The sequence below is a fragment of the Rattus norvegicus genome, chromosome 18, assembly GCF_036323735.1.
Source record: "Rattus norvegicus strain BN/NHsdMcwi chromosome 18, GRCr8, whole genome shotgun sequence".
Taxonomy (NCBI): Eukaryota; Metazoa; Chordata; class Mammalia; order Rodentia; family Muridae; genus Rattus; species Rattus norvegicus.
This window is the reverse complement of record NC_086036.1, coordinates 63,396,317-63,416,288: the sequence shown is the minus strand read 5'-3', so window position 1 is coordinate 63,416,288 and position 19,972 is coordinate 63,396,317. Positions and strand designations below refer to the sequence as shown.

Sequence of the window (19,972 nt, the reverse complement as noted above, 5' to 3'; positions counted from 1 at the left end):
AAGGAGACTCCCATATCCTAGTGTGATGCGGAAGCCTTTCGTGCTCTCGCTGGTGGAAAGTCAGACTGAGAATGTATGGAGCTAGCTGCCTCAGACTTCAAATCTGAGCTAACGAGTGGGTGGAGGGTGGTGGAGGGGTGGAAGGGTTCGTCCGAGCCCTCCTGTCTTTCCAGAGTCCTCAGCCACAGTGGATGGCTGTGAAGGAGGCTGGAAGAATGAAGCAAGCCTTGGCATAGAATGTTGTTATTCTTCCTTGGGGGATCAGGAAGGACCTGATTCCTAAGCAGGGTTCATAGGCTAACGGAGGGAAATAAAATTACCTTTTCTGAGACTGAAGGAGCCTGATCAAAACAATGTAGTCCACAAAGAGTTTTTATAGCACGTAAAAACCATGTTATGAATTATCTTTTAGTTTTTAAATATGATTTTTAGTTCATTCTTCGAGAGTTCATAAGTATATACAATGTATTTTATCAAAGCCACTCTTATTTTCACTCTCTAACTCCTCTTGGATCCTCTTCCTCCCCCATCCCCAAGGCCCTTTTAAAAAAAGATAAAAAAAAAACTACTGAGACAGTTTGTGCTGCCCCATGTGCATGGATGAGAGGCCATCCACTGGAACATCATCAGGCTTTCCCTGTGCTGGTTAGGTTTTGGTTTTCGTTGTTGGTTGGTTGGTTGGTTGACTGGTTGGTTGGTTTGGTTTGTCATTTTGATGCAAGCTAGTTTCATCTGGGAAGAGGGAATCTAAACTGAAACATGCTTCCATCAGCTTCTCTTGATTAATGAGTGGTGTGGGAGTGTCACCGTGGGCAGTGACATCCCTGGTCCTCAGTTGTATAAACAGGCCGAGCAAGCCGTGAGGGGCAAGCCAGTGAGCAGTGTTCCTCTGGGGTCTCTGCTTTAGTTCCTGCTCCAGGTTCCTGGTTGAGCTCCTGCCCTGATTTCCCTTCATGGTGAAGTGTGATAAGATGAAATAAAGTGTCTCCTCCCTTGCTTTTAGTTAAGTTTATCACAATAGAAAGCAAAATAGAATATTTCCCTAGCAGCCATCAGCTGTCAGTAAATCTTCAGCCCAAGGCAGAAGCTTATGAGCCCCTCCTCTCAGCCCATGCTGAAATGTCAATTGGCTTAATCTTGTGCAGGTCCTGTGCAGGCAGCCACAACTGCTGTGAGTTCATGAGTGCAGCTGTCCTGTCATGTCCAGAAGACACCTTGTTTCTCAAGGACCTCCAGCTCTCACCTTTCCTGTGGCGCTCACTGAACCTGGTGGCAAGAGTGTATGATACAGATATCTCATTTATGGCTGAGCACACCACAGACATGTGTTCCTGTGCTTTGACCACAGTAAACGGTACAAGGAAGCTTCTCAGATGAGGACTGAAAGCACTGATCTGTGGTATATTATTTATATCTGTGGATATTATTTAAAGGGCAATTTTAGCACTGTGTCTGTCTGATGAAATATTAGTAAGTTCTCTCCTAGTGCTTGTGAGCTTACTAGCCATGAGTTTATGGTCAGATTACTGTACCAGGGTGCCGGCTTTCCTCCTGTGGAAAGGCCTTAAATGTAGCAGGAAGTGCTGGCTACTCTAACGTTCCCGCTAACTATTGCACCCGGGAGGATATCAATCTTGCCATATGCTGGTCATTATTTGTAGCCCACAGCGGTCACAGCTGGGTAAACGTGTTGATGTCATCCCTGCTGCAGCTTACAGATCACTTTCTGGTACCATTAGAGCCAGCCATTAGGGAGGAAGCTTCAAAATCAGTACCAGCTTGGTCTCTCCATGTCCTGTGATCAGTGTGATGCTGTCTTCAGCAGTAGGATCTTACCTACCATGAGGTTTGGGAAGACAAGGAGGGGCAAGGCAGTATCTGGTATTGTTTGAGGTTTTGTCTTTGAGGACAGATGGACACACACACACTCACACACACACACACAGTACCCCACCCCCATTAGGTTGTTTTGTTTTGTTGTTATTATTTTGAGAGAGGGTCTCTTTATGTAACCATGGCTGTCCTGTAACTCACTAGGTAGACCAGGCTGGCCTTAAAGTCACAGAGATCCGTCTGCATTTGTCTCCCAAGTGTGGAGATAAAGGAGTGTGCCGCCATGCCCAGCTGGCTAGGTTTTGTTAACTTGATACAAGCTAGGATCTGGGAAGAGGGAATCTAAATTAAAATGTGTCCATCAGATTGCCTTTGGCACATCTGGGGTATTTTCTTATTAATGATTGGTGTGGGCAGTGCTATTCCTCGGCATATGGTTCTGGGAAGCATAAGGAACGTAGCCGATGGTGAACCTGGGAAGCAGCCAGGAAACAGCATCCCCCATGGCCTCTGCTTGCATCCCTCCGTTCTCCCTTCCTGATGGACTATAACCCGTAAGCAACAGTAAACCCTCTCTCCCTGAAGTCGCTTTTGGACATGGTGTTTTATCCCAGCAACAGAGACTTAGCTAAGACACCCGCTCCCAACATGCTGCACTGGACTGTGGCTGCTGGGGGCCTCCTAAGCTCTGGTGTAGTGTAATTCTCATTTACTCCCTCCTACCCTGGCCTGTGCGTGTGTGTGTGTGTGTGTGTGTGTGTGTGTGTGTGTGTGTGTGTGTGTGTAGGAAGCTTATTAAATAGGTTTCCTTTTGTATTCTTCAGACATCCTATTATTGTCTCTTTTCTGCCCTCTCCTTTGCCCTCACTGGTCTTATTTTTTCTATAATTCCTTCTTTTAAATTTATTTTATTTGTGGATGTTTTACATTTACTTATTTAGTGTGTCACACATGTTTATAGAGATCAGAGAACAGTTTTTGAGAGTCATTTCTCTTGCTGTGTGGCTTCTGGAGGCTCAAACTCAGGTAGTCAGGCCTAGTGGCATGTACCTTTAATCATGGAGCCATCTCGTGGCCCCTGTAATTTTCTTTTTAATACTTTTCCTAATTCATAGAAACCAAACTGAAATTGAGTATAAAGAAAGCCAGGAGAGTATGTATAGATATTCAGTCAGGCCTTCTTCCTTAAGGCAATCTTGTATATCTTTAAATCAATTGTTTTTACCACATCTCTCCCTTTGGGAAGCTTTTGTTATTTTCAGTGCTGGGTATTTACCTCAGGCCCTGGCACATGCTAAACCAGTGCTGTTCTTCAAAGCTATACCGCAGCCACCTGGGAAATGTTTTCACATACTTGATGCTAGCGTTCTCAGCATTGGAGTTTGTGAAGGAAACACCCCTTGTCTTGTCGTGTCCTGACTCTTTAGGACTTTGAGATGGGGGTCTTGCTGTACAGCCTAGGCTGGCCTCAAACTCATGTGTAGCTCAAGATGGCCTTACCCATGCAGCTGTGCTTCTGTAGGTCAGGGCAACTGGGACGTACCACTGTGCCAGGCTAGCTTTCTAGGGAAGGGAAGTCTTTCATATGATTTAAACAAAGGCCTGGCTTTCACTGTGTGGCACATGCTGGCCTATAACTCGCTCTCCTGAAGCTACCTCCTGAGTGCTGGAGTTCAGGTATGTGCCATCATACCAGGCGTCAACATGAACATTTAAAAGGTTTTTTTTTTTTTTTTTTGGAGCTGAGGACCGAACCCAGGGCCTTGCGTTTGCTAGGCAAGCACTCTACCACTGAGCTAAATCCCCAACCCTAAAAGTTTTAAATAGTTAAATTTCCCCTACTTTTTCAGTTCTTAACTTTTTAATTTTAATTAAAATATAATTACACCTCTTTTTTTACCCTCCCCAAACCCTCATGTTCTCTCCCTCCAACCTTTCCCACACATCCCTACTGACTCTTGAATTTATGGTCTCTTTCTTTTATTATTGTATATATAAACACTATATGAATACACCCTGAGCCTGTTTTATGTTGTTTGTATGTATATGACTTTAGACCACAAATGACTTGGTTTTTGAACATATAATTTGCGTACAGTGAAGCTCGCCCTTATACGTTGTTTTTCCAGTGTTTTATGGGTGCATTCCTCTGTTAGCCGTCCTTATAACCAAATTCTGTCATCTTTGAAACTCTCACCCCATTTCTCTTCCCAGCAGCCACCGGTCTCTGGTGCTCTTTTTAATGCTTTAAGGAGACCTGACTCTCTCTTCCTAGAAGTGGCTCACAGCCCGGCTGCTGACTTATAAACTTGCGAGTGGACGACTGGCCTGTGCTTGCGCTTGCCTGTCCAGAAGGCAGCTCTGGTTCAGGGTTAGGGATAGCTGCTGGCACTGCCATTTTACAGGGTTGTTTTTACTGCTGTTGTGTAAATAGTATGAATGGATTGTAATCCTTGATGAAATTGCTGAATTTTCTAGATTGTAACTTAATTTGTAATTTCTAGTTTCAGCCTGTTCCATTCTGTCTTGTATTAACTGCTGCCAGTTACATAGCACTAGAGCCTTTTCCCTCTGAGAGGAAGGTGGCTAAATGAATAACTAGAGCAGGCTGCTGTTCTTGGGCCGGATTGGCTCATTTTAAGTGGACTAGGTTAATGCGTTATATAACATTAGTTTGTCATTACTCAATCTTGATAGACTTGATTTAACTGGGCACTCACGGATAGAACTTATCAGAATCTGTGCAGCAGAAGAAAACTGAAGGAAACTGTTAAAAACATTCATGGTTATTTTTTAAAAGGCTTACTTTATTTTAAGTATGCATATGTGTGGGTATGTGTTTGAACGCAGTGCCTGTGAAGGCCAGAGCCGGAGTTGTTATGGCTGTGGAGAGCCACCCTGAACTCAGGCCCTCTTAAGAGTAGTGTGTGCTCTTATCCGCCCAGTCTACTCTCCAGCCTCTCGTGCTTAGATCTTATATCCATAAGTACCATTTGTAATACTTATATTATCTTCACTCCTGATACATCCTTAAAAAACTACTTGAGGGCCTACTGTGGTGGATATTGATAAAGACATTAATAACAAATTTACAAAGTTGATCTATAATTGTTGACATTTGATGGATAAGAACTAAAGAATAAAAAGCACAGTAATTTATGATATTAATCTTTCCTGTTAAATGTACAGTCACTTGGGAGACATACTGGTGGATATGCTTGTGAGGGGTTTCTAGAGAGGTTTGACTGAAGAGGGAAGAGTCATCCGAACTGTGGGCAGCATTGTCCCTGGGGCAAGGGTCCATGGCTCTATAGAAAGAGAAAAAGGAGAAAGCAGGCTGAGCACCAGCGTCATCTCGTCCTGCTTTCTGTGAACAGTGTGCCCTGCCACCTCATGCTCTTGCTGCCCTGCCTGTCCACCAGGATGGACTGCACCTTTCAACTGTGAGCCAGGAAGGAGCCCGCTCCCCGGCTCTGTCTGGCACCTCGTTACCGCAGCAGTAGCTGACACACTTCCTCCCCGGCTTGCACGGTTGGCAGCTGGAGTTTTCCTCACCTGCTCCCCGCGTTGCCTTCATCCAGCTTCAGAGTAATGCAGCCACACGGTGCTGCAGGCCATGATGCCCCTTTTGAGCAGCGAGCTGAGTAGGTGACTTCCTAGTCTGCAAATGCCTCTAAGCAGCCACAGCTTCACTTACTGCCCAGGGCTCAGCCCTCCTGGGTTATTAGATGTAGTTCTTTTTTCTGTAGAAGCTTGTGAGATAGGCCAGTTCTAAATTACTCAGAATGATTTAGCAATTGTCCTGTATACTGAAATTCTCAGGGAAATTGGACCTATAATTCTAGGTCTTCCTTGGAAAAACTTAAATGTCTTGGGAACGAACCAAAAAAATACATTGATGCTAGTTTCTTGGACTTACTCTCTTGTGGATATAGTTAGTTTTAGGCCCATATTACAGTAGACAAAAAATTTCATTTCCTGGGATGGAGCTCAGTGGTTAAGAGCACCAACTGCTCTTCCAGAGGTCCTGAGTTCAAATCCCAGCAACCACATGGTAGCTCACAGCCATCTGTAATGAGATCTGATGCCCTCTTTCGGTATGTCTGAAGACAGCTACAGTGTATTCATACCTAATAAATAAATCTTAAAAAATATTAAAAAAATTCATTTCCTAATAGCCTAAAGTAAATCACTACAAGTAATACATGGGGTACATTGCTTTAATATAGAGTATAATGTTGGAAAGTGTGTATTTGGTCTTTAGCTAAATCTGCCCCTTCCATTTTAACCTCCCCTCTGGCTCATGAATGGTTATGTGACAGTTGGGTGCATGCTGGGTTTTAAGTTGACATTGGATAAGTGTTGGTTAATTTCAGAAATGAAACGATCTAATCTGAAAGAATATGGTGTTTTTAATAAAAAAAAATATTAGCAGGTTGGAAAAATGGCTCAGCTGGTAAAGTGCTTGGTACACAGGCCTGGGGGCCTGAGTTCATACCCCCAGCACCTGTGGAAAACTCAGGCATGAGGTGCCTGTCTGTGACCCCAGCCCAGTGAAGAGCTGGTGCGTTTACTGGCAGTTGACTGGAAGGTTACCTCAGTTCTTAGTCTGCAGTTCTTATGTGAGACTGCAGCGTGGCTACCCTCTTCCTCAGAGCCAGCCATGGAGAAGCTCCTCTAACACTGGGTAACACGGCCATGGATTGGAATCACAGTATCACATCTGCTCTATCTTCTGTTGTCTAGAAGCAAATCACAGGGCTCATGGACATGACTGTTAGATGTGGAGCCCACAGGGTCACCATAGAGTCTGTCCATATGGCCGGAATTCACAGACCTTGGGGCATGCCTCTCCCTGCTGGAAGAGCATACCCCTGCCTCTTGTCAGATGTGCATGACCCAGCGACATGATACAGACAAATACCTTAGGAGCTCTGTGTAGACTGTACTCCTCAGCTGCCATACTACAAAGACAAAACTCAGGAACCGTTCTGGGTTAAAGGAGGCTAAAGAGACTTAATGACAACTACAGCTGGTGGTACTGGTTAGGGACACAGTACCGAGGAGTGACAGTTGACAGTTTAGTATGTTTTTGCATTATGTCGTATAGGCAATAATTTTCCTGATACAGATAATTGTGCAGTGGTCATCTGCAGTATGCCCTTAGTTTAGAAAATAGAATTCTACATCGCTTGGAATTGAGGTGGGCAGTAAGTGTGCTTCACTCTCAGGTCTGAGAGAGGTAGGGAGGGAAGAATGGCACCGCAGATGAGGCAGATGCTTAACTATTGATAAATCTGGTAAAAGATAAATAGAAATTCTTAAGGACTACTTTTAGGGTGTTTCTGAAAGTTTAAAATAATATTAAAATAAAGTTTCCCCGACTGACCTGAGGAACAAGGAAGCTGTCCTGGAAGTTGGGAGTCTAGAGAGTCACTTGGGGCTGGCACCGTCAATGCTGACCTGTTAGTCCCAGCTCTAAGCCCAAAGCACTTCCTCTGCCACGTGCGAGCAATCCTTAGAGCCACCCCCTTTCTCCTTGAGTCATTTGAGTTGGTTTAAGAGTTTGAAAGTCTTCCTTTTGATATAAACCACGACTCACAGAAAAGTTTCAAAACTAGTACAAAGAAATCATTAACATGAGTATTACTGCGAACACTGAAATCACTAACATGAGTGTTACCGCTAACACTGAAAGCTTTCCTGCATTATTGGTGAATTTGGTTGGTAAAGTTTGTTACTAAAAACCTGTAAGTGGTGCTTCAGGATGCACATAGACTGAGACAAATGCAGTCTGAGAGCAGGATGAGGGGACAGCCCTTCCCTTTCTTTCTGTGGTCGTTAAATGTCATTGGCCTTTGTGTCTTCTATGAGGGAGTTCTTAGAGGTAAAACACTGCCTGGAGCTTGGGGAAGATTCACAAAATGACTGGCTTTTGAAATACTTTGAAATCAATTCTAGATTTCAGATACCTTATCACATGTCTGTATATGAATATTATGGATATGTCTAGTTTAGCTTAAGATATAATCACAGGCCTATGAGGTGGCTCAGTGTGGCCACCCGCAGCTAAGCTAGTTAAATAAGAGGGTTTTATACAGTTAGAGTGGCACAGCCATGGAACGACACAGCCATGCCAGGCAAGTACCAGAAAACCCGAAAGTAAATGTCACGGTTATTACTGAGTTTCCACAACTGTTTCAGAATCTTGAAATGCTTGTGATCTAATACCCTTTCCTGGGTTGACTCAGTCTAGTCTCTAGTTTAAAAATGCAAAGTATTCAGACTCTGGGCTGGCCTCGGCCTGCAGGCACCAGCACAGGCCAGTTGTCTCTGCACCCACCCCTCATCCGGCTTCATAGAGTCCCTGGTAGATGCGACTGGGCAGGGCCTACACACCCAGCTATGCACTAGTGTGGGCAAGAGAGCGACTGCATTCCATTCTTCTTCCTGCCTTCACCCTGCATATTTAGTTAGACACTGTCCTAGGTTGCTTTCTATTGTAATAACACTGGCACAAAGCAACTTGGGGAGGAAAGGGTTTAGTTTGCTTATAATGTAAAGTCCAGGCCAGGAGCTCAAAGAAGAACATGCAGACAAGAACTGAAGCAGAGACCATGGAGGAGACGGCTTACATACTGGCTTGCTCTCAGGCTTGTGTTCTGCTTCCTAAAAAGCCCAAACCCTGTTGCGTAGGGATGGTACCACCCACCGTGTACTGGGTCACAGACATGCCTACACGCCAGTCTGACAGGCAGTTCCTCAATTGCCTTTCCTCTTCCTGGTGTGTCAAGTAGACAACCAGTGTTAGCTATCACAGACTTCTTGGAAAGTGCTGTCAGGAAACTTAACTCAGCTGTCTCAGGTCTCCGAGAGGCTCTGAAAAGGCAGTGGGAAAGCTTACCTACTTTGCTTTTTGAGCACCTTGAGTACAAGAGAAACCAGAGTTGAAGCTGTTGGTTTATCATTCTCAGCAAATTGTTACTGGGCATTTCTTGTCCTCCTGCCAAACATGTCTTTGAGGCAGTCAGTTTTGTTTTGGGGACTTGAGATAAGACAATCATTTAACAAATGTAGAGCAGAGAGGCACAGACACACAGAAGTGGCCTTGCCTTAGTTGTACCATTGTAGCGTTGGAAAGCTGCTCTAGCTCCTGCCTGTCTTCAGGAGTCTTCAGTGTCTGTCTGTGGGCTAAGGCAGCGCCATCACTGCTCACGGCAGGCACAGCCTTCCCTTCTGTGTTATTGCCTCTGGAGCCCAGAAGGCAGGACTGGCTGGTGGGAAATGAAGCAATAACCAAGTTTGAGTAAGGGGTGCTCAGGATCTGTAAAAGGCCCTGCATACATAGCTATGTCGGGAGATGTAACTGTGAGTGCCCCGGGGCTATGGAGATTGGAGCGGGGCTAGCTTATTCTTACAGTGAGGTCAGTAGCGTCCTGAATGGCTCACATCTGCAGTGAGCATGTATTTTGAGACAGGACCTTGTATATCCCAGGCCAGCCTCTTAATTTGCAGTGGGATAATCTTGAAATTCTGATCCTTCTGTCTCTACTTCCCAAGTGGTGGGTGTCTTAGTTAGCATTGTACTGCTGTGAAGAGACACCATGACCAAGGCAACTCTTGTAAGGACAACATTTAAGTGGGGCTGGCTTACAGGTTCAGAGATTCGGTCCATTATGATCAAGGTGGGAACATGGCAGCATCCAGGAAGGCATGGTGCAGGAGGAGTTGAGAGTCCCACATCTTCATCTGAAGGCTGCTAGCAGAAAACTTGCTTCCAGGCAGCTAGGATGAGAGTGTTATAGCCCACACCCACAGTGACACACCTACTCCAACAGGGCCACACCCTCTAATTGTGCTACTCCCTGGGCTGAGTACATACAAACCATCACAGTGAGTTACAAGTGTGCACCATCCTGCTCAGCTTATGCTCTGGGTCACACCTAGAACCTGGTGCACACTGGGAAAACACTGCCAACTGAGCTATGTTTCCTAGCTTACAATGACTTCTTAAGGAACATGGAGTCTGTTGTTAGGGAATTAATGAGAAATGTTCTGTCTCTCAATTCTGTGTATGTTATCTGTTATTTTAAATATTAAGGTTATTCAAATATGAACAAAACCATATTGTCTGGGAATATATGCAATTTTATGTAAGCTACAAATTTCCGCTAATGAAATCTTACATGAATATCTGTCACAAGCAAATCACAGTGGTTTCTGTTGATTACTCAAAATACTCTCCCTCACACTTTGTAGAGAAGGATTTCTTCTGGATTTCTATACAGTAAAATTTTAATACTTGGTGATTTGACTTTTGTGTGCAATTATGTATATATTACTGTATATTTTTAAGAATTGGAAATAGGGGGCTAGAGAGATGGCTCAGGGGTTAAGAGCACTAACTGCTCTTCCAGAGATCTCGAGTTCAGTTCGCAGCACCCACATGGTGGGTCACAACCATCTGTAATGGGATCTGATGCCCTCGTCTGGTGTGTCTAAAGACAGCTACAGTGTACTTAAATACAACAAATAAATAAATCTTTAAAAGAATTGGAAGTAGAATTATAAAAGAGAAAAACAGCTGTGACACAAGAAGACCAATGAAAACTGAGATCATAGTGCTTTTGGAAAGGCGTTAGAGCTAAGAGTAAAGTGGAGACAGGAGGTTCCTGCTTTATTGGACACATGGGACAGAGAAAGTGCTAGCTACCTTCCTTGGCTTTCCTTGAAGTCACTCTTTTTTTATTAAGTTCCCTCCTAAGGGTGGGCACCCCAGGCAGTTTGTTTTTCTGAGCTCTTTGAATTTACTTGAAAACTGTCCTCTTGTAGCCAGACGCAAGTGCACACCTGTTTTGGCAACCCAGAACTCGAGAGTGGGAGCTGAGAGAGATAAGGACACTCTTGGTCTGGCCATTGTGTCCTCCCAACAATGGCTCCTTGTAAGGCAGGAGCGTATATCAATACTACATTGTAGTTCTGGTTCATGTAATTGGTACAGTGTCTCTTCCAGCCCTCTCCCTAACTTTCTTCAGGTGCAAATAGGTCAAGGTGATGTGGGATAAAGGTGACTCCCTGAGGTACCTGAGGAAGATAGCAAGGACAGGCTTCTCCAATGACAGTAGCCTCTGACCTCAGGACTCCACAGTTACCTCTCTAAGCCAGACAGTCTCTTCTCTTCTCCCCTCACCCCCGTGTGTGTGTGTGTGTGTGTGTGTGTGTGTGTGTGTGTGTGTGTGTGTGTGTGTGTGTGTGTAGTTGCACACGTGTACATTTCTGTGTGGAGGCCAGAGGTTGGTATTTTCCTCAGGAGCTTTCTACCTTGTTTTTGACAGTCTCTCTCTGGGACCTGAGGGATGGTGATTGCAAGCCTGCCCGTGAGCAATGAGGATCTGGCTCCTGGCTTCTTCCATGCTGGGATTACAAGTGTGTACCACCATGCTGTATTTTTTAAATGTGTGTGCCAGGAATCAAATTCATGTCCTTGTGCTTTTTGTGGCAAGCGCTTTCCTAGCTGAACTGTCTTCCTGGCCCTCCAGGTCACACTTTGTATTTACCTGTGTATCTGTCACTTTACTGAGCTTTTTAAGGTCAAGGACTGCTTCATCGGTCTTCATATCCATACTTCAGTGTGTGGTGAAGGAGGCCTTTATTGAAAAGTAGTTGCAGAGTTGTTTAAAAACCACAGCACAACTTTGTGTGCGAAGAGGGAAGGTTGAGAAAAGCTCTCAGGAAGCCTAGCCTTTCCCGAGACAGAGACAGCCCGAGCTGGCTGTAAACTCCTGAGCTTCCTGCCTCCACCTTCAGAGAGCTCGGATTACAGCAGGAGCACCTGTGCACGCTTCGCTGTCCCTAGTCTGTCTGGCTCTGGGACAGGTGAGCGATATGTAGTTTTATTTAATATTACTTAACACATAAAAAGGATTCTAGTTTATTTTGGCTTACTTACTTTTTTTTTTTTCTTTTTGAGACAGTGTCCCACTATCCAAGCCTGGTAGGCCTAGAACTTGATATGTAGACCAGGCTGGCCTCGACTTTAAAGAGATCTACTTGCCTCTGCCTCCTGAGTGCTGAGATTAAAGGCGTGTATCAGGCTTTGTTTATATAAGTTTTACAGTAAAAAATGGAATGGCTAGAAAATAAGCCCCAAACACCCCATCACCTCCACTTCCACTCTGTAGTAACTAAACATTTAGCATTTAATAGTTTCTTACCTGCTTTTTCTTGTGGATTATAATAAGAATTATAGTGCATATGAACAATACTGGTTTGTAACCAAATTTTTCACCTAACTCAGAACCTCCTGATCTTTGCTTTGATGGTAGAGATGGACGATCCAGCTGCTGGATAGGACGAGGTTATTAAACTTCAGTGCTGTGGTAATTATGCTCTGTGTGTGTGTGTGTGTGAGAGAGAGAGAGAGAGAGAGAGAGAGAGAGAGAGAGAGAGAGAGAGAGAGAGAATAGCATGACCAAAAGCAACTTAAAAATGTATTTTGGCTCCAGAGGGCTGGCTGTCCATAATGGTGGGGAAGGTGTGGGAGCAGGAGCACGATGTTCTCCGTGACGGACTCCTTCAGCAAGGCTCCACCTCCTCAAGGCTGGACAGCCCCCCTAAATGCTGCTACCAGCTGGGGGCCAAGTATGCAAATGCATGAGCTGTGGGAATAGTTTTTCATTTAAACCTCTACACACTCTCACAAACTAAGGAGCAGTTGCATTGTCACTAAAGGGTATCGATTCTGACAAGGATTCTGACAAGGTGCAGTGCAACTGTAAGACACCTTGAGGAACCATGTTAGATTTGCAGTTATTGCCATAAAGAGATCCTTCGTGTTGGCAGCTCTATGAGTTAGAAGCAGACTGGGAGCCTCTGCTATATAAGGTGGACAGCACCTCTTGACAGAGAAGATACAGTGGAAGGGAGGCTGGGCCTGGAGTCTGCAAACTCATGATGTCGTTTACCCTGGGCTATGTGTGTGGATTTTGAGCAAGTCATTTAACCTCTTTTTACCTTCTGTGAACAAAAGGCATGTTCTTTGAATATTTTTTCTGTTGTTCAAACATACAAAAAGATTTTTGGTGTTTCAACTATCAGTTTTGTTATCAAAAGAAGAAATATGCAAATGAAAACTGGGATAATGCCCTCTTCTAAATATTTACTCTTGAGTTGCAGTTGGCACTTGCCATCTCACCCCTCATTCCCTCCCTGCAGTTCAAAGCCAGGCTGTTACCATGCCTCCTTCCTGTCACTCTGCGGGCTTTTCAGGGGCTCCCATTCTCCTTCTGTAAGAGTGCTTACAGGATTGAGTACCAGGCTTCCACTGATGGAGAACCAGGCTTCTCAGCTCCTGTTCATTTCCTTTGCACACACTGGCTACCTTTGAATGTGATAAAAACATTCCAGGCACCTTCTGTCTGAGCCTTTGTACTGGCTCCTGCGTCATTCGTTCTGAGATTGTTTAGTGCCAACTACCCCTTACCCAGCTTAATTTGCTCCTTGTTAAGTCGTGGGGTATGAACTATCTATTGACTATTTAAAATTTTCCAATGCTGTCTTGAAATGCTGTTCTCTTCACAAGGTATCTAGTCTTTTCCCTATGAGAACACAGATTGTAGAGAGCAGGATTTTTTCCTTGGGTTCACTGGTGTGTCACTCACTGGCTGGCCCTACAGTACTGAGTTAATAATATCATCCTCACAGATTTCGCTCATCTGTATAAAAACAGCAACATGCTTGTAGTACTTGTAGGCATCAAGTACTCCAGGGAGCTCATGAAGAAGTAAAGACTCATAAAGAAATCCATTTCACAGAAAAGCAGGTTTAGAACGCCCCTGACTCGGAAGAGCTGTCCTGCTAGGCCATGCTGGTCTGGGGACTTCTGCAACATCCCTTCCCCCATGAGGGTAGCATCCTTAGGGACCCTCTGGGGACCCTCACACTCATGTCCTTTCTGTGTTTCGTCCCCTCATGCTGCCCTTTCCCTGGAGGCTTGAGGGCTGTGTGGTGGACATGGGGCCCATGCCAGCTTTGTGCTCCTTCCAGTTTAAATGATCTGCTGTGTCCTGACACTGGAATGCTTTTTATCTTTATGAGGAACATTAATTCCTAGTCTACAGATCACATCAGAAGAAAACTTTCCAGCTTACTCTATTCAGCAGTTGGCATGTTTGGTTATTCAGCTACTGGTTAAAAATGTCCTCACCTGCCAGCTAGTATAAGCTCGCAGTTCTTCATCAGTGTCTCCTTCATGCCGATACAGTGTATGTGAACAGCTAGTGGGAAAATACTTATTTTTTTTTTTCTATTTTTCGGAGCTGGGGACTGAACCCAGGGCCTTGCGCTTGCTAGGCAAGCGCTCTACCACTGAGCTAAATCCCCAACCCCGAAAATACTTATTTTGTTAACATATTGTTACATTGAACTGCCCTCCATGTAGCAAAAGGTAATTTTGTCTTTCACAGCATTAGGTCCCCACTTCCTTGTTTTCATAAGATGGCAGAGGTGGTTGCTGTCACTGGATTAGACTAGAAGGAGCCCGCTGCTGTGTGTCCATCTGTCCTTGTCCTGTTTCTCCTCAGGCTGGGCCTTGTTTGTTTTCTCAACTTGGCACAAAAGGTTTTTTTAGAAGTGATGATCTATAAACTGCTTAGAACAGGTTGGTTTACCTAAGAGCAACTTTTACCTAAGTATCTGGGTTTTGTACCCTTTCTGTCTTGCTAATGCTTGTGTGTGTTTGAAGAGAGATTGTGGTAAGAATACACCTGATCTCACACCCCAACAGGGCTGCACACCTCCTCTCCCAGTCCCTGGGCAGGGTGGTCCAAGGTCAGGGTTCTCTTTTCCCTCACTGACTTTGACTGTATGTGAATAGAGTGGTACAGCACTCTGGAGTTTATGGCCTCTGAGGGAAGTGGATCTAGCGCCACTGCTTACTTAAATCTCTCATGTTCCTTAACCCCAATTTGTGAGTCTCTAAAATTGGAAGGGTGTAGGTTAATATGCATAATGCCTGTTAAAAATGCTAGTATAAGAGTGAAAATAGTTAACATAAGACCTTACACAGCATAGTTCAGTAGATGTCAGTTGATTGGAAAATCTCGTTTAAGTTGTATTTCTTTCTTTCACAGTCTCCTTTTATGTATATTAACTTATCTGCACATATGAATAACTCTCAGATCTGTGCTCTGTGCTGAGTACACAAGGTGATCAAAACAGACTTGACCTTGATCACAGAGGAAAGAGGTTTGTGCCCTGAAGTCTGACAGTTACTAGAACATTTAAGTTGAACCAGGAATAAAGTTTTAAATACACAGTTTAATTTTTAAAAACTCCAGAAACAGAGAGAGAGAGTAGTTTTCCAGAGTTTTTAGTAAGAGTTGCTTACATTTGCTGAGAGAGCTTGTGTAACTGTCCTCCAAGGACAGTTAGTAGGTCAGTAGAAACGGAAGAAAGGGACAGAAAGAAACAGGGTTTGTGAAGCAGACTGGAGCAAGTCCATTGAGGATTTTTTTTTTTTTTAAAGTGAAACAAGGAAAGCAATTGTGAACTGGAAAGTGAAGTCCGGAATTTTCCAGCATAACTTTTGAAGCTGTAACTTCTGACAGCAGAGTCAGAATTAATAGCTGTTTTTGCCAGAAACAAAATTTGGCTTAACAGTGTGAATAGACCCCAACAGCGCTAACATGGTATGGGGTCGTGTTTGGTTTTGGTATAACCAAATATCATGTAAAAGTTTACTGTCAACTGTAAATAGTATATCATTTAACATATTTATTTTTATTTATATGAGTGATTTTCCCCATGTGTATGTATGTGTACCATATATAATAAGTAAATATATATGTATTTATGTATTTATATGTATATATGTAGGTGCTGGGAACCAAACCAAGTCCCTTGTAAGAGCAGAAGTGTTCTTAACCACTGAGCCATTGCTGCAGCCCCTAACACACCATATTTATTTCTATGATAAATATAATTTAACATATGAGGGCCTGGCATGGTGGTTCATGCCTTTAATCCAGCACTTGGGAGGCAGAAGCAGTTGAATCCTAATCCTATGAGTTCCAGGACAGCCTGAGCCACACAAAGAAACCCTGTCTCGGAATAACAACCACAAAAGGTTTGGTATAATGAGCAGATTAAGTGCATTCATGTATTTATTTTTAAAGAATAGGAATGTAGTTTTTTGCTTTATATTAAAATAAGTCAATTTTAGAAATAACAATAGCCATCAACTGATAATGACTAAAATGAGGTATAATCATACAATGGGATGTTATTTGAGGATAAACAGATGTGAAATCCAAATAGAGCATAATGTAAGTGGAACGTTCTAGGTGAGAGTGGCTGTTTACCATGTGTCGTATGGTTGCATTTGTATTATGTCCAGAGTTGTTCATCTCTAGACAGAAAGTAGACCAGTCATTGTGTGTGGGAAACAGGGATGAGGGATTGGAAAACAGCTAACTGTTAAAGGTCGCAGTGTTCTGGGAAAGGAGGGCAGTGAACAAGTGGAAGGTCTTAGCCTGTGGTTGTGTAAGTACAGTGAGTGCTGGCATGGCATGTGATTAATGTGCATAAATGCTGGTTGTGTCTTAAATTAACCTCTAAGGTATACAAGGTAAAACCTGAGACTTACACTGACTTGGATTCTCCCTGATACTGAAGGAAGTGGGCAGCAGCTCTTTCTTAAAGCAGTGGTTCTCAAATGTGGCGTCACTGGCTGCACTGTGAGGCCCCAGGTCTGCACTGTGGATTCCAGGCGGCAGGAAGTGGGGAGAGTTCCTTCAGAGCTTCTGCTCCACTGCCTCAGCCTTCCCTTTCTTCTTCGTTGGCTGTTTGTTTGTTTGTTTGTTTGTTTTGGTTTTTGATTTTAATAAGATATTTGTTTAGTGGACATGTGTATGTATATAGCACACGTGATAGACGCATGTGTAGAGGTCAGAGGACAACTTGTTGGATTGAGTCAGTTCTTTCACTGTGTGGGACTGTAACGTATAACTCAGGTTGTTGGATTTGGTTACAGGTGTCTCACCTGCTGAGCCATATCTTGGGCTCTGCTTCAATTTAAAAAATATATATATATACATATATATATATGTAACTATTGTTACTGTGTGTGTCTGTGTCTGCGTGTGCATGTCTGTGTGTGTGTCTGTGTGTGTGTGTGTGTGTGTGTGTGTGTGTGTTGTGAGTTAAGCCACTGTGTGGGGTGAGAGCAGAGGGCAGAAGAGTGAGTTGGAGATCACACCCAGTCCCAGGGGACTTAGATATTAGATATTGAACTCGTCTCCTTCTCCTCCTCCCCCAGTCCTCCTCTTCTCTGATGTTTTCTTCAACAGGGCTTCTCTATGTAGCCCTAGCTGTCCTGAGACTGACCAGACTGGTCTTACCTCAGCAATGCACCTGCTTCTGTCTCCCCAGTCGTCCTGGGATTAAAGGGGTGTACCACAAGCCTAGCTTTGCTTCAGTTTCTTAATCAGGAAGAGTTAGGGTAACAGTCATGTCTACTTGGTAGAAGGATAGTGAGGACCTGCAGTGTTATATTGATATTGATGCAGATGCTGGCATATGTGCAGATAAAGTTGCACTTTTTTTTCCTAATAATACATTTTCATTAACTAGGTAATAGTGGTGCAGGCCTTTAATCCCAGCACTTAGTTAGTCAGAGGCAGGCAGAAGAGGTGAGTTCAAGGGCAGCCTGGTCTACAGAGTGAGTTCCAGAATAGCCAAGGCTATACAGAGAAACCCTGTCTCAAAAAAAAAAAAAAAAAAAGAATAGATTTTTCAGATATTGATGCTTTTAACAGCCTCTCACCTTTAAATACCTTTAAATTAAAGTTTAAAATATCAATTTTTGTAAGATTTATTTATTTATTTATTTATTTTGGAGCTGAGGACCAAACCCAGGGCTTTGCACTTGCTAGGCAAGCACTCTACCACTGAGCTAAATCCCCAACCCCTGTAAGATTTATTTTATGTATGTGAGTACACTGTCACTATCTTCAGACACACCAGAAGAGGGCATCAGATCCCATTACAGATGGTTATGAGCCACCATGTGGTTGCTGGGACTTGAACTCAGGACCTCTGGAAGAGCAACCGGAGCTCTTGATTGCTGAGCCATCTCTCCAGCCCTAAAATAGATATTTTTCTCAACTTTCATGCAATGTAACTTTCTAGCTGAGGCACAGGCTAAAAACTAAGAACAGATATTACCAAATTTTACCAAATTCCTCTCGAAGATGGAGCCCTATGCTGCTTTCAGCACACATGGTAAACTGGCTTTTAAACTAGAGAGAGTCTTGGGCATATAGAATGTGACATTATTTCTCAACTTGTTTTGTCATCTCTTGCTAAGACTGTAGCATATACTGTACTGAGAAGATTTTTTTTTATTTAAAGAATTGTCTTTATTAATTCAGGTGTTCTGTGACTAAGGTCATCATTCTTGCTCTTGTGGGCTCACAATTCATTCCTTCCAAGGAATGTTAAGGTGACCTGACAGCCTGGCTTGAGAACTGTGGTTCTTGGGCAAAGGAAGGAGTATGGAGATAGTTTAAGAAAACTTCTTTCTGGGGCTGGGGATTTAGCTCAGTGGTAGAGCGCTTACCTAGGAAGCGCAAGGCCCTGGGTTCGGTCCCCAGCTCCGAAAAAAAGAACCCCCCCCCAAAAAAAAAAGAAAAAAAAAAGAAAATTTCTTTCTTTGAGGGATAAATAAGTTCTCTACTTAGAGTTTAATGTTACAGAGTTATGGTGACACAGTGTCAGAGTGTAATTATATACTTTAATGGAACTAATACAGCAATACACAGCATAGGAAGGCTCTTCTCCTGAGATAATGCTAAATGACTTATAGGCCTTTATATTTGTCATATGCTTTCTTTTTATGTGAATTTTTTATGCTGGCTGACTTACAATCTTCCTTTCTTTTTTTTTTTTTTTGTTCTTTTTTTCGGAGCTGGGGACCGAACCCAGGGCCTTGCGCTTCCTAGGCAAGCGCTCTACCACTGAGCTAAATCCCCAACCCCACAATCTTCCTTTCTTAATCATATTATACAGACTTACCTCGTTGTGTTTAGTATGCATTATAACATCTTTTTAACTTGTGGATTCTTTGTTTTATATCATGCACCCCAATCCCACTCATCTCCTGTCCCTTCATATCCACTCTTTGCTCTTGCAACAAAATAAAAAACACAAATAAACAAACAAAAAAGCATGGGCAGCATCTTATTGTGAAAGCTGTAGCATGTCACAGTGCGTCCCATAATGCATCCCTCTGTCCACACATCTTCACTCGCAAATGTTCTTTGCAGTTAGTCATTGGTCTGGTTCAAGATCTCTGGCTTCTGTGACACCATCAATATTAGATTGTCACCAGGCTTCCTCCAGGTTATCTTGTTGCCCTGTGTCATGGAGATCCTGCAACTTCAGATAAACAGGGGTGGGCCAACCCAATGCTGCCATTGGCAGGAGGCAGGGTCAGCTCTCTTTCATGCCTTTGGGATCGCCTCACCAGCACCCACACCTCCAGGGCCAGCTCCACTGTGCTGCTGTCAGGCCCACTCTCCCATGTGTTGCAGCCTGTGAGGACTTGAACCAGCTCTCCTGCTTTCATATCCTTGGGGCTGGCTCACCCATGCCTTCACCTTCAGGGCTAGCTCCTCTGTTAACCAGGTGAGGTGCAGGGTCTGCTCTCCTGAGTGCTGCAGCCTGTGAGGGGGCAGGGCTAGCTCTCCTGCTCTCCTGCCCTTAGGACTAGCTCTCCCACTGCTGGGGGTGGGGAGGCCGGGACAGGGACTCATCACTCTCACACCACCTCACCCATGCCTCTTCTCCAAAGACTAATGGCAGAGGAGTGGCAGGGCCAACTCTCCCACGCTCTTACCCTCAGGGCTGGCTCACCTGTGCCCCTACCACCAGGCTGTACTGGTTTGTTGTCCAGGTGAGGGGCAGGGCCAGCTCACCTGCTCTCAATCTCATAATGCCAGGGCAAATTCTCCAGACAGCCTGTAGATGGGAGGGGTGAGGTGGGGAGGGCATCACACCCACACCCACGCAGCATCCCTGCAGACTAGTACTGCAGCTGGTGAGGGGCAGGGATATCTCTGACCATGTGGGTAGCTTTCCC

The 19,972-nt window shown here is 44.1% G+C and overlaps 1 protein-coding gene across 7 annotated transcripts in view; it reads left to right on the top strand.

Annotated features, from left to right (window-relative positions):
• Nucleotides 1–19,972, top strand: part of Spire1 (spire-type actin nucleation factor 1) — a 129,746-nt gene that overhangs the window by 25,257 nt on the left and 84,517 nt on the right. The window contains exon 1 of one of the 7 annotated variants that reach the window (XM_063277313.1): nt 1,377–1,399. The exons of 5 other annotated variants lie outside the window; for them this stretch is intronic. Coding sequence is in view for 1 of the 2 variants with exons in the window: in XM_039096794.2 (XP_038952722.1) it covers nt 11,218–11,259 (42 nt within the window). In the remaining variant the exon portion in view is untranslated. Of the gene's footprint in view, nt 1–1,376; nt 1,400–11,173; nt 11,260–19,972 lie in introns of those variants that run through there. One more of the 7 variants, XM_039096794.2, reaches the window with a different exon arrangement.